At 39.3% G+C, this 14,430-nt stretch overlaps 1 protein-coding gene across 2 annotated transcripts in view; it reads right to left on the bottom strand.

Annotated features, from left to right (window-relative positions):
- Positions 1-14,430, bottom strand: part of galnt14 (UDP-N-acetyl-alpha-D-galactosamine:polypeptide N-acetylgalactosaminyltransferase 14 (GalNAc-T14)) — a 242,116-nt gene that overhangs the window by 13,063 nt on the left and 214,623 nt on the right. For both annotated transcript variants that reach the window (XM_080881768.1, XM_080881769.1), the window contains exons 10-13: positions 13,060-13,186; positions 7,647-7,739; positions 6,675-6,758; positions 4,240-4,384 (exon numbers count right to left, since the gene is read on the bottom strand). In XM_080881768.1, coding sequence (XP_080737894.1) covers positions 4,240-4,384; positions 6,675-6,758; positions 7,647-7,739; positions 13,060-13,186 — 449 coding nt within the window. The remainder of the gene's footprint in view (positions 1-4,239; positions 4,385-6,674; positions 6,759-7,646; positions 7,740-13,059; positions 13,187-14,430) is intronic.

Below are 14,430 nucleotides of genomic sequence, written 5' to 3'. Positions count from 1 at the left end.
AGAATGGCTATTTTTTGTTCTTACATTGCATTATTTACACTATTAATGTCCCATATTTGATATTCCATTATTATTTCATTACTTATGCCAAAAAACTTCTCGTCAACTTTCAAGTTGATGTCCTGTGGGAGAGCTTTGTTTTCACTTGCTATTTTGAATTGCTTTTCACTTCATGTTTGGCTGCCTGCGCTGGTAATCCAGCATCCTCATCTAACAAATTGGAAGAGAGACCAGGGGACACCCCGAGTCCAAAGTGAGACAAACAAAGACATTTACAAACTTCTTCACCCTCATTCGACAATAAAGAACCACTGAAAGGTTTGGACAGGCTAAGAGGATCCAAACTATTGACTAGTACTGTATATCAGCTGGTGGAACCATTCTGGCCTCTGCTATGTTACTCAAACACTAACACAGGTTTTGCTACTATTTAGGAAATTACTATTCAAATTAAGATGTGTGGGCTTACAAAACATTTGCATGACTGACTCGTAGCAATCTTCGATAAGTCTGGAAGTAGACCCCACTTTACCACGTCACTGGAAATGTGAGTAATAGCTACAAAATGGACGTTACATTAAATAAGATTCCTAACTGTGATGGAGAGCATAAATCCATAAGGAAAGGTTTACAAAGTTTCAAATAAAATCAACACAAATGTCATTTTCTCAAAGATTTCTATACAATCTTTCTGAAACAGATGAATGAGCCATCCTCTGCTGCCCATGAATCCTCGTGGGTCTTACTCACTTCTTCCCTATTTTCAATTCACCTGGTTTTGTTTAAAAATGTCTGTAAAAACTCTACATCATAATGCACAAAATATTAATAGTCTTGAGTCACTCTCCTCTCTTTCCATTTTGCTTCCATAGAAAAAGATTTTTAATTTTTTAAAATGATTTTGAGCAACAGTTCTCCAGGATTTCCTGGGGGGAATCAGTGTTAAACCACTTAACACTGACTGAATGGTGAATAATTCAAGCATAAAAAAGACAACCAACTCAGGGATTAACCAGGGTTTTGTATACATGCAACAGACAACAACATCCTGTGGCAAAACACATAATTTGCTCACACGTCTTTAAACAGATCTGCAGAAAACATCTAAGATAACACAGATAGACAGAAATAAAATTTTAAGTAATACTAAGTAGTAGTTCCACATCAACAAGATGACTCTCAAGAAGCTATTAGCTAAAACCTTGGCATAGCTCAGGACGGTGTGCAGTCTGTCAATCTCAGGAAACTGGACAAATGGAGGTCAAGATAAGTTGCAGGCCTACAAATTCTCTACAGCCGATGAACAGTATCTGAAAATTATATTATATTAAAAAGAGGAAAAATCCAGCAAAGACCTGACGCTGGACCTGAGGGAACCATCGGGCCCTTCAGCTGATCCATCAAACGTTTGCTGAAGCCTCATGAGAAATGGTCTCAGTGGAAAAGCGGCTGTCAAGAAGCCATTCATAAGGAAAGGAAACAGGGAGGGAGGGCTGAGGCATGCCAAATTACACAAGAACTGGACTGAAAATTAATGCCAACAAGTCTTACGGAGTAATGAATATGATGAATTGTCAATATGTATAGACTTGGTCAAGAGACAGATACAATGGAATCTCTCTTACTACATTAAATAAATTACATTTTATTTATATAGCAACAGCTTTGGCCTCATGAAGACTTAACAAATTTGCAATCAAAAGGTATCTTGCCAACTTCAGTATTTATATTTGATTACAAGGCCCGTGTTATCAGTGACATATGGCTAAAGCATTCTCGTAATCTGGGTATAAAAAGACAAAAACGATACTGGGATTAAAATTTATTTCAACTGTGATAGATATCACATCTACCCCCAAGCACTATTTATGGCACAACCTTACCAATGAGTACAAAACAAACCCACTACAGGACTACTGCAGCGTGACTATACTGTGGCTGCTTGCTTGAATTCACCAGTGACTGGATAAACATTTATTTTCTGATTTCTGAATTGACTTTTATCCCTAAAAGAACTGATGTCAGCACATTTGTAACCACCTGAGCATGGCATGATTTGGGTTTGGTTAACTACATACATTTGAAGCTACACTGATTAATGTTAAAAAAAAACTCTTACTTCCCTTTCCAAAGTGAGACACTATCTTACAGCCAGATAGTTTTGAAATTATATATCAGTATCCAACTTTGTCAATGCTCTCGATTTTCTGTTGAGAACGGCCTTGACAGGACATGATTATAACTATACCTCGATAGGAGTAATGACCAAAACCGCAGGTAAATTTAGTAATTCATATTAGAAATATTTCATTTGAATTCCTTCATTTTATAGTAATTGGGCTGCTTTAAAACCTTAACATGACAGAAGGGGGAAATGAATTAAAATTCAAAATTATACCCACCTGGGAGCTGCCCAGTTCAAACCAGACTTCTGAACACGAACAAACAGGGATTAAGAGCCCCCCTTCAGGCCTTTCTCTTGCGTTGCTGATTACTGAGAGTTTCTCATTCACATTCACACACATCTCAGCGGTTCTCCCTTTGAGCTCAGGGATCTGAACCAGCGACCTTCCAGCCACAAGCCAAGCTCTGCAGCCTTTAGGCATCCCAGCTGCTGACACATTTGCTTTCTGCGCAGCGGCTTGTTTAGAGTGAAGCGCAGCCTTCACACTTGTTCTTAACATGGAATAATAAGAATCCTACGGGTATTAATTATAGCTCAGAGAAAGGGAAACACACACACACACACACGCTCCTCAGCATGCTGCTGTGCAAAGTAAGTAAAATGAACATAGTGAGAGCAGGTCAGACATACACACATAAACACACAGAGAAGAGTAAAAATAACTGGCTGAACACAAACAAGACATTTTCACACTCGCACTGACGTCCTGTGAATTTACAGCGAGTGACAGGGCGCCATGTGTCCTGCTCCTGCCTGCTCTATTTCAGCAGCACCTTCACCTAAACCAAACAGTCAAATAGTGAGAAAGTATATGACCAACTATTTTCTGTTGTGTGCTCCAGGTCAGAAAGAGAAGCTTTTTTCTCTTTAAATCCTGTCTGTACATGCAGATTTTATACACAGCATGCACACATAAGGTCGCAAACACAAAAAAACACACATTTTAAAACCTTAGTGTGTTTTAGGGGAACAATTTTCTGGAAAATGGCAAGTGAGAGACAATAAAATGAAAGCTGAGTTGAGCAGTATTTCCTCATCCTTTTTCTTTCTTTCTTTTTTAAATCCGTTCAGCCCCCATTTTGCACTTGCAGCTTTTCCGCACACTCACAATCAGGTGAAAGCCACTATAAGAAGAATTTTCCATGCTATTGCAACAGATTTCAAATTATTCTCCTGCCCTAAGTTTTGAGTTTGGCAAACAAAATGCTATTGCTGAAGACTGAATTTTTCACGTGTTACATTTTCATTCAGCTGCTTCCTTTAGGGGCTGTGTTGGCAGCAGATCATCTACCTCGCTCTCATCCTCTGTCCCCACCAATCCTCTGCATCTCTTCCTTCACCGCATGAAGGTCTCTCTCTTTCCTCCTGCCTAGAAGCTCCAGCTTCAACATCCTTTGTCCAATATATCCACTATAATAAAAGAAATCTCAACCTGAGCCGTCCCTCTCATGTACTCATTCCTGTCCATTCTGGTCACTCCCAATGAAAATCTCAACATCTTCAGCTCCGCCTCATGTCTTTTTATCAGTGACACCAACTTCAAACTACACCTCACAGCAGGTCTCACTATCATCTTGTAAACTTTCTCTTTCACTCTTGGTTCTATCCTTCTGTCAACCAGACATGCATCTCCACCAACTCCACCCTGCCTGCACTTTCTTCTTTCTTCACCTCTCTTCTGTACTGTCCCCTGCTTTGGATGATTGACCCCTTCACACATCACTTTTTAAAAATACTGTATTATTATGAAGAAAGAGATCTGCATTTCAAACATTTTCTTGCTTTGTTCCTAGATTTCCCTAGATATAGCATCAATGCAACTTTTGTAAAAGTTATTTCACATTTTTAAAATTTGTAACAAAATAAAATTCTCCGTAGAACCAAATGAATGCAAACCAGGAACTAAACTGTTGAAATATAAAACTGCCATCCTGCTTTTAATAAAAGAAACAGCACTCTTTCATTTCTAGTAGTCCCTGCTGATTCACAGTAGGGACAGTTTCAGCATTTCCTCCAAGCTCTGTCTCTTCCTTTCAAACTGCTGACTGACCCACCTGATTGATGGCGGGGACGCCCTCAGTTCCCGTGCAGGGAGCTAATGTGAGGACGGGCATCTCCTGACCCTCCACCTTGCGGGACTCCAGACAGTTCTGCCTCTGTTTGATCACTCCAGACTGTGAGTCGGAGTCGTCTGGGACCCTGATGGAGAAAACGAGACTCCTTTCAGTTAAGGTATTCATTGCATCGTACGGATGTGGAGCAACATGAAACCATAAAAACTCTACCACTAAAATACGTACTTAATCTCCAAGAACACACATATCTGAAAAAGAAGCAATAGCCTTTAGAGGAAGTTTGGCCTAAAGTTAAACTATAATAGGAATGTCATTGTGATGAGACCAGAGACTTTAATCATCTCCTGCATGGTCTCATTAGCCACATCAAGATCACACTCTTAATTTGACAGAAATTTATCAGTGTTTGGGAAAAAAAAAAAGATGCTCTGCACCTTTAAAAAAATCTGCTGAAGGCTACGATTCTCTAAACTCATTACTTCAGAAAGTTTCTTCCTTGTCTTCCTCTGTGATAAACTTTCTCACTCTTTCTTGTTAAAGTCTCCACTGTGCTATAAACTCGGGCTTAAGCCCTGTAGCATTAATTCAATCTGCTATCTCTCTCTGTTTTAATAACCCGTTAAAGGTTATTCTGCGTTTTAAGGGTCAGGTCTGTCTTCCCTTGAGAGCAACCGTGTTAATTCCATTCTGGGGGATTAACACCAGCCTCCAGTGGATAAATGGGTACCGGTATTTAAGTGGGAGTGTGTGTGTGTGTGTGTGCTAAAGTGTGTGAAAGGGAGAGGAAGCATTTAAATGAAAGTGTTTATGTGTCTTAAAGGTATTTTGCATTGCTAGGTTGTGTGCTTGTAAGGAAGAGTCACTGCCAGAGCTTAGGGCACACTTAAGTGTGGCCGTTTAGTTATATTTGTGTGTGAGTGTGTGTTGTGTGCAGATAGGGGAGTCAGTCTGAGGAAGCAGATCCCATGGGAACTCAGCCAATCAGGACACAGGGAGACATTTAACCCACAGAGACAGTTAGGCGTTGAAGAGGACATGAAAATGGGCTGTATATGTGAGCAGATGTGGTTGAAAACTGCTTGAGTTGCACATTTATGCAAAGGTAAATGAGAGCGACCAGTTACAACTCATCATTTTTCACTACTGGTGTGAAAGGGCATACTTTAACCTGAACCTCTTTTCATGACCACAACCAAGTAGTTTTTAATGGAAGCGAAAGTAAGAAGTGAGGGGGAAAAAAAAAGAAGCAAAGGTCCCACATTGACGCAAACCCAGTGGGACCTTTGCTTCTTCACACCCTCAAATCAGGGTGTCATAGCTGTTAACATTGGAAATGATGCAAACTGCTTACACGTCTCTTAACCATTGCTGCTTTCCAAACATTTCAAGGTGGCGGCAGTGAATGCAAACATTAGTAAAACTTGTGATGCATTTGTGAGTTGCTAAATAAGCCATATACAAAGTGCTGATCAGACTCCATTCATGAGCAGCCATGCTATAGCTGCTGCAGCTGTGTTTTTGAGCGCAAAAAACCAAGCTGAGCTTTATCGCTAGTTATGCACCAGTGGCTCTACACTGCTACTACTACTTGTAGTATTCATATGTATGCATTTATAAACGGTGCTGCCATTGCATTAAAATCAATTAGGTAAAGTGGTTGGGGAGCAATTATTGTATTGATCTGTACAAAAAGTTAAAACATATGTTCCCTCAGATGTCTCGTGACATTGAAGTTGAGACCTGCATTGATGGTTTACTGTAAAAAAACAAAAAACCCACACCTAACCTGATGGTTTAGACACTCTGGGTGTTTTTACTGATTTATCCATGAGATATAATCAACAGCAGTGAACATTGAAATGAAGGCTGCCTGAGTTTGACAAATCACAAATGGTCACAACGGCACTTGTGGTTGAAGCGATTTAAGTGGTTGTCCTCGAAGGGGAGATTGGCCAAGCATAAATCACTTTTTTATGAATAGAATTAGCGTTAAAGAATCCAGGACACAGATTAAAAACAGAGCATTTACAACTCCAGCAGCAGAGGCTGGCGTAGACCTGGATAATGGCTAATCTGTAAAACTTGTCTGTGACCCTGTTTTTTAAAAAAAGGAATAACTCACTCAGTTTTACAAAGCTGTTAAAAAGCTTCGCAGAGATAGAGGTATCCCCTATGGGGAGCAAAGTAAACTTTAAGTGTATACAGCAAAATGTTCTTCTTTAGAAGTTGAGGATAAACAAAAAGGTAGAAAAGCACAAAAAGAAATTATCTTATCATAACAATGAGCCAGGCAGTATTTAAGCCACTTTCGGCATTAGCTTTAAAAATTCTCTTCTCACTTTGCATACTCAGCAGGAGCTTTTCCTAGACAGATAAGTCTCCAGACACACACACAGACACACACACATACTTACTTGAGCTCTGGGTAGACATTGTCCAAGTACCACTTGAAGGATTTACAGTTGAGCTTCTTCCGAAGTTCCACTCTGCTTCGGATACTGAACACAGGCAGAAACAGACAATCAGATTGATACAGAAGCTGGCAGATGATCAGCAAACAACTTTCATTAAAATTATTTTTCTCTGCCACTATCATATGGGGAGAAAAAGCAATAAGGCAACTACACAAAATAAAACTGACACAAGTAATGACAAACTAAGAGTTCAACCATTACCAATAACGGAGGTGTGTGATATGAAAACAGGTAAAATCTTAAAGCAGAGCTGCAGCATCATCTACATGTGCAGGACTGATAATCACTGACATGTATTCACCGACAACTGTCGCCAGCGTCTATTACTGGCTGCATTTCTGATACTCATATCTTTTCTGCTATCAAAACAGATAAACCATTTATTTTAGGCTTAACCCTTATTTTTTTAAGAGTAACACACCAGGCTGAAAAGCTGAGCTGCAGTCCTCTCACTGTTTAAATTGCTGAAAGAAAACAAAAGCAACACTTTCAGAGCACATTAAATAACTAAGAGTTAAAGGAAATACCCTTTTAGTTTCTCTGATTGTATTATTCCATTGTGCAAATCAATGAACACACTATTTTATGGCCTTATTCTGTGCCCTAATTCAGTTTGATTGTGGTAGCTGCTAGGGGCAGTTAACTTGATAAAGGAAGGAGTTTATACTTCTGTGAGTTAACTTTGGTAAAATGTAACAATCTGTCCCTTTCTTTTACTTTATGCTTGAATTTTAATGGTGAACAAAGTTAGGGTACATTTCCATTAAATTACTTGTGGTAAGACAATACTACAAGTCCCCGTGCTTTGGTGCAAATAAAGAAACACCAGTCCTGTTTGAATATCTGAGGACTAAGAGGCAACGCAGATGACACACTGACATGTGAGAGTCAGATGTACTTGTGTGTTCTTACTCTCCGTAGGATTTGCCTCGTGCTGCCGGGCGAGCGGAGTAATAAAAGAGCCGGAAGTCATCCATCCACACCTCGGCTGTACGACGTGTGTTCCTGCAAACGCACAACCACACACTTACATCACACTCAGGCTAAAAATCATTAATGGTGACCATGTGCTACTCTGAATATTCCTCTTGTTGATTTATACAAGGTCACTGGACAAATTTAAACCAGACAACGAGTAAGCTAACGTCACGTTCCTGAAATTAATAATGTGCTTTCTGAAAGACATTTTGCAATTTAGTTGGAAAACAGAAATTTTTCATGTTAAAGTTTTCTTGAGCAACAAAGGTTTTTGCTTTAATCACTCAGATAAGAATGTGACCCAAGACTAATTTCAACTTTGTGTTTCCCAGCTCTGTGAAATATATTAATTGTGTATGAGAAAGAGAGCTTTGGGACTTAAAATGATGTTATGTCTCTAATTTGATCCTCAGGCTGCAGATTTTGTTTTCATAAATATAAAAACAGGAGGTGCATAATTGGCCTTTTTATTTAACACTATGTGAGACATCAAAAATCATTTTATGCATGTGTGATTATGACTGACAAAATGCATTGTGAAACCAAGAGGTAATTTATTAATCACATACAAACAGAATGAGAACAAACAGAACAGCTTCATCTCAGATACAGCAACACAACCTCTGTGCTGTAATGTAATGTAGTATTTGCATATATATGTAAGGTCAGGTCTCGCCCTCATTTGCAGTCTGAACTACTTCTGAATATGATCCAGCTGTTATTTTAACCACAGCGAACAGATGAGCGGCTGCAGGAGGAAGGAGAAATGGAAGGAAGTAAAAACAGACATCATTTACCTGCTGCCTTTAAACACACAAAGAAACAACCCACCTCTAGATGTGGTCTGGCTGATTTATTTATTTAAAATGTATTTTTTTTTTTTTGCATTTTTAGCCTCAACAGGACAGCTCAGAGTGGACAAGAAAGCAGGTAGAGAGTAGGGGGACATAAATGCAGAAAAAAGTCTGGAGGAGACCTAAACCCTGGTTCCTGCACCACCGTTGGTATATAGATCACATACTTAACCAAGTGAGCCGGATCACCTGCTCAATCAGAACCTTAGCCAGATCAATCAGATCCCATTCTGACCTCACTGGAGTCTCTTTCCATGTTCACCTGCCCTAGCGTGCACATTTACAAACAGATCAGCCATGATATTCAAACAACTGACAGCTGCAGGGAATAATTCATGTAGACGTTATTTGGACCGCACACCTCAACACTGATTCGAGCACACTCCCTCACCACAATGAAAAAATAGGACTCTCTAACGTCACTACCCCTGCTCGTCCCCATAGGACAATTTGATCTGCTGACCTCAAAAACAACTTCCTGAATATCAGATGCTCCAGATCTCAATCCAGCTGGGCACCAGAGAAACCATGGAACCATGAAGTGTGTATAACAGATACAAGCGTACACATAACCTCTGTGAGATCTCTTTAACGCACTTTTTAAAGTCTAATTTGAAAGCCTTGAGCTGAGAATTTTGGCAAACACCATCTTGACCGCATGTTCATACATGTACAGTGGCGACTTGTTCACTGAGAAGATGCTGAACGAGTCAATAATTTACAAAATCACGATCAAAGTGTAATTAATATGACCCGAAACCTGTGACTGCATCAGAAAGAATGCAAGTTTAAGGCACTTAAACATTGTTTGTATCCACCTTTTACTGTACAGTTCAGTGGCATTCAGTGTACATACAATATAAGCTGTAACGCAGTGTGTAGAAGAGATCACAACAAAGGCTGTCATATGGCTGGCTGCGATGTTTTCTGCATTTGCATTCAAGCACATCATGTTTTCTTCTATTCAGGCAGGACTTCCACATATAGAGCCATGTTGATACCAAGTGTAAGTCATAGCTACTGCTGTATCTCATCATTTCGGTTCAACTCACTGCACTTTATTCACCCACACAGCGCTAACAGTAAACCACATTTTCACTATCTCTCATCTCCATTTACTCTATTTTTCCCTCCCTCTGTCTCTCTGTAGTAATTAGCTATTAGCTGAGTTTCTGTGAGCTGTGAACAATCTCACTGAAATGACAGAAACCCTCCATTACAGGCATTACACACACTGGCTGTGGCAGCTTAATGAAAGGGGAAGAGAGAGGGGATATGAGATGCTTGTAGGCGTATAAACATAAATATGTGTCACATGCAGGCTTACAATTAAATCCTCTCACTGTGCACACGCAAGCAGGCAAACACGAGGTCACAGCAGCAGACCTCAGCGAGGGAGGAAACAGCATAAACTTTGTAATCGAATTATTAAGCAGCCCCTTTTTATTTAGCATATTCATAATCCAGACTGCCAGCACTGAAGCCTCGAGCTAATTAACCAGCAGAGCAACACGAGAGCAGACAACAGCAGCTTTGTTTGGGAGGACGGCGTTGATCACAAACATCAGGCCATCGTGATACAAATAAAAGTCATCTTCTTCTGCGCAGAACAGATGTTGCCTCGGTAACGGCCAACAGGGAGCAAAATGAGCAACTAAACAGCCCAACTGAAAAAAAAGTATCAGTGTTGGCATGGATTAGCTGCTTGACACAAAACAATAAATTTATATGAGCCATTTGGCCGAGGCTTCGCTCCAAAGTGCCATTTAGCAGTGGGAGCGCTCATTTTGGGAACAGAACCCTTCATTCTGGCATCTTTAGTGCCTTGCTCTGTCCATTAAGCCACAAAGGGGACCTCAACTCCCAACGCTGGCAGTGCTAGCGCCAGTGCTTGCATGCTGAGGTTTATGAATTAGTGAACTGTTAAAGGAAAAAAAAAATCACCTGACAAATCATCAATATATTCGTGAGTTAATTTGTGAAAAAAAAGCACCGCAGTTTGGGTTTCGATAACCTCTCACTGGTCTTCTACTTTCATTTGTCATTTTAAGCGTTTCCCAGAATGACTTTTAATACATGCTTCAACATAATATTGGATATTCACTAGCAAAGGGCCCAATTAAACTAATGGGTTTTAATATTAAATGAAGAAATTGAGTTTCTCTCTTGTGGCAACTTTTTAATGTAAATTTTTAGCTCATGTTCCCTAATAGGCATTGAAGAGTCTAAAGCATAAGATGAAGAGCAAAATACGGGACACGGGAGGCAAAGTAAAAGTCCAAAAGGGAAGAATTTGAAGGCTCGGGTCATACACAAGGGGTCAATAAACATGGCAAACAATCCAGAAGAGCATAAAAGCATAAAAGTAGCCAGTAGTCATACCCAAGGAAATCCTTTTATAAGCACAAGGAAAATATTCAAATAAATAGAAAAAAAGGAAACTAGCTTGACTACTCTGACTAATGAGAGGAAAACAAGAAACTTCTTATACTGTAAGCGTGTCTGCATGTGTGTGGTAGGAAATTGAAGGGAAGAACAAAGGAAGGAAGTAAAACTAATGGGAGTACAAAATAATTGAGTAAATCACTTGACACAAACATGATCAAAATCCCAAACCGTGCCATTATTAGGAACACACCTTGTAGTCATGTTTACTTTGTTCTTGACCCTGTAATCTAAATGGAGTTGTTATTGTAGCCATGATTGATCTATTTATACAAGACCAATTCGGAAGCATTCTGAGCACATTAGTCCTGTTAATGGATTATTGGGCTGCCTGAAAGCATCTTTCTGTTCAAACTCTTTGACAGGGGCAGAATAAGAATACAGCTTATGCTAATAGGATAATATTGTGCTCGCAGCTCAAAGGCTCCCAGGCAGCTGTAAATCCACTTTAACAATGATGGGAGCATCATTTGGAGGCTGCAACACACACACAGCTCCGAATGGCAATGCTGCATGTCTGTTTCCTCTGCATGCCACAGCAATTCAGTCACACAAAAGTGATCTCGTATTATTAGTTAGGCAGGAAGGTTAGCGCATGCTCGAGGATTATATAAATTTACAAAAAAGTCAGATATGTTATTAATTCAGTACCAAAGTTCGTTAACAAACAGTATTTAGGCTAGAAGGTCAGCACCACTGAGATAGCAGAAACTAGACAGACACGATATTCCTCACATAATTAATTTACCTCCAGCATATTAAATTAAAGATGTTGAGTGACTGAGCAAACACAGAAGGTAGGACATGCATAATGTTAATAACAGCTGCAATGGTATAATATAAATCAAAGATTCTGTGGGAATATGAGTTTGCACATATCCTCAAAGGGGATCCGTTATTCTTGATATTTATGCAGCTGCATTTTAGAAAGTGAAGACAAAAAAAGTGAAGAAAAGAGCCAAATATGAGCCAAGTATGAATGAGACCACTGATGGAAGAAAGTAAACTTCTTAGCTGTGAGATTTAATAGCAAAGCTGAGGCTGAATTCTTGTCATTCCTATGACCAGCTAGTCTTTAGACCCAGTATATGCAGGTCTGAAGACCACTTTTTCTGGACTTTGGGTTAGAGCTGATTCTATTTTGGTAAACGTTTTATTTTTGCGTTTGATGTTTTCCTTGGATGCAATCAAAGCCTGCTCAAATGTGATTGGTCCAGTTGAGTACAAGCAGAAACCCTCTGCTTCTTCTTGTCCCGAGCCTACAGATACACTTGGAAGGGTTTATTTATTGAAAATATATTTTCACTGAATTTTTCCAGGAGAGAGTTCAAAAGCATTGGAGTGTGGACACAGACGGCTGCGTGTTAACACTGTGATCTTCTAAATGTCAGGAACAGAGCAGATTCCTTCGGTCCAAATGGTCATTATAGTGATTCACTGTCGACTCATGACACTGAGTCAATAATGAGTGAGCAGACGGGAAAAAAAATACATTTGTTTGCTGCAAGAAGTGTAGCACTTTAAAAAATTGTGATACTTATAACTTTGTTCAATCTAACATTGAATTTCTCAAATATTTCTTATACATGGCAAAAAAAAGAAAAGAAAAAAAAAAGAAACATAAGCCATTATAGATCAGTTTCATCTGCTTTAGTACAAATGAAAGTGACAAAGAAAGGCATCAACACAGCAGCAACAGGAGCCACCTCTTGGTATCTCCTCCATGCTCTTGAGTCTGTTCCCAGAGATTAAACAAACCTTACAATATTGTGGAGGAGCTGGGCTACATGTGCAGCCTAAATTTGCTGCAGGTATCGTCTCATACTATCAGCAGTGACAAGGAAACGAGCAAAAAGAAAAAGTAGAAAAAACTCAGTCAGGAGGAATAAGAAGAGGGTCTGTTGCCACCTCTCCAACACCTCTGTTGTCCCTCTGAATTGCACCGAAACAGGTGAAGTGAATTCACAAAGGTTCATGCTCAAGTATTACTGATTTTTTTGTTAAACCGTGATAAAAATAGTTCTATAAATTATCCTTCAGACACTTACTTGATGTATGTGTTGGCGTTGCCTTCAGGAAACACATATGGGTGTTTCTTCCTGAAGACGTGACCCACTCTGCTGCAGGGCAGGATCTCCAGACTGCCGCCACACTGCCAAACCCGGAATGAGATCTCTGCACACAACACAAACAGACATAAGAAAGACTTTTAAATTCCCTGATATTGATATATGAAGCGATTATTAAAGTTTCACTAAAGCTGTATAAAATGTCAATCATATATATTTAATCTCTGTAATATTCTGGATATTTATAATTGAGCTATTTGTTATATTTTGTAACTCTGTAATATATTGTATTATTTACTTTAGTTCAGTCTGTTACTGTTCCTGTTGTACTGAAAAATGTAAATAAAATCACTGATAATTTTGGTTTGGTTTTCATGCAGCTGTGACAAACTGTAAACTTAAACAATCTGAGCTGATCACTGGGAGCAGCTTTGATTATTTTGTATTAATGGCATAAAGTTGATGATGAGAGTTCTTATAGTCAAATACAGAAACGTCTCAAAATAAAATAATGACGAAGAGTAAATCTGTCTGTAAGACTTTAATGAAACTGAAGGCTTAATATCTAATAAAAAGCCTTACAGCAAAATTTGATTGCAAAGTCAAAAATAATTAAATTCAGGTAGAGACATTTCGTATATGAAGACGCGGGATGTTTTTGTTTAAAGATATTCAGGCATCCAGCTCAATTAACTGCCATGAATGGTAAAATTATACTTATTCAAATATTTCTCTGTATTTTCACTAATGCTCAACTGTAATAAGAGGGATCAGAAAAAAAGCATTTATGACTTGGCTGAAGTAGCTTTATTCAGTGATGTAAGTTTTATTTTTCTTGTTTTTTTAAAGCTAAAGTTGTGTGTGTGTGGGGGGGGGGGGGGGGGGGGGTTCTCTTTTATCCTAAACAAAATGACAATTGACCCAAGAATGCTCATCCCTTACACAAAGCCAAGAATAGAGTTATCTGTTCTGTGTATCTTTATCAGTGTCACTATGTAATTTTTCAAAAATGTTTTATTTCTTCTGCGAAGCACTTTGTGATGTTCTGCTCTTGAAAGGCACCCTAAATAAATGTCGCCTTTCATCCTAAGCTTTGTTTTTTACAAAGCACCTGTCACACAGCCCAAAGTGCTTCAAATGGCATGGCTGAAGCAGTAAATAATAAATGTTGCACTTCAAAATCCCCTTTTCAGTCTATCCTTCACGTCCTCTATCAGAGGCCTGGGAGCTTGAGGGTCCAACACAGTATCGTTGCTGTTCCTAGGACTGCGCTCTTCTGGACAGAGATCTCAAATGTTGTTCCTGGAATCTGCTGGAGCCACTCGCCTAGCTTGGGGGTCACTGTACTGA

This window comes from Rhamphochromis sp. 'chilingali' (genome assembly GCF_963969265.1).
Source record: "Rhamphochromis sp. 'chilingali' genome assembly, chromosome: 5".
NCBI lineage: Eukaryota > Metazoa > Chordata > Actinopteri > Cichliformes > Cichlidae > Rhamphochromis > Rhamphochromis sp. 'chilingali'.
Note: the sequence above shows the minus strand (reverse complement) of the source record. Positions and strands in the feature narration are given on the sequence as shown.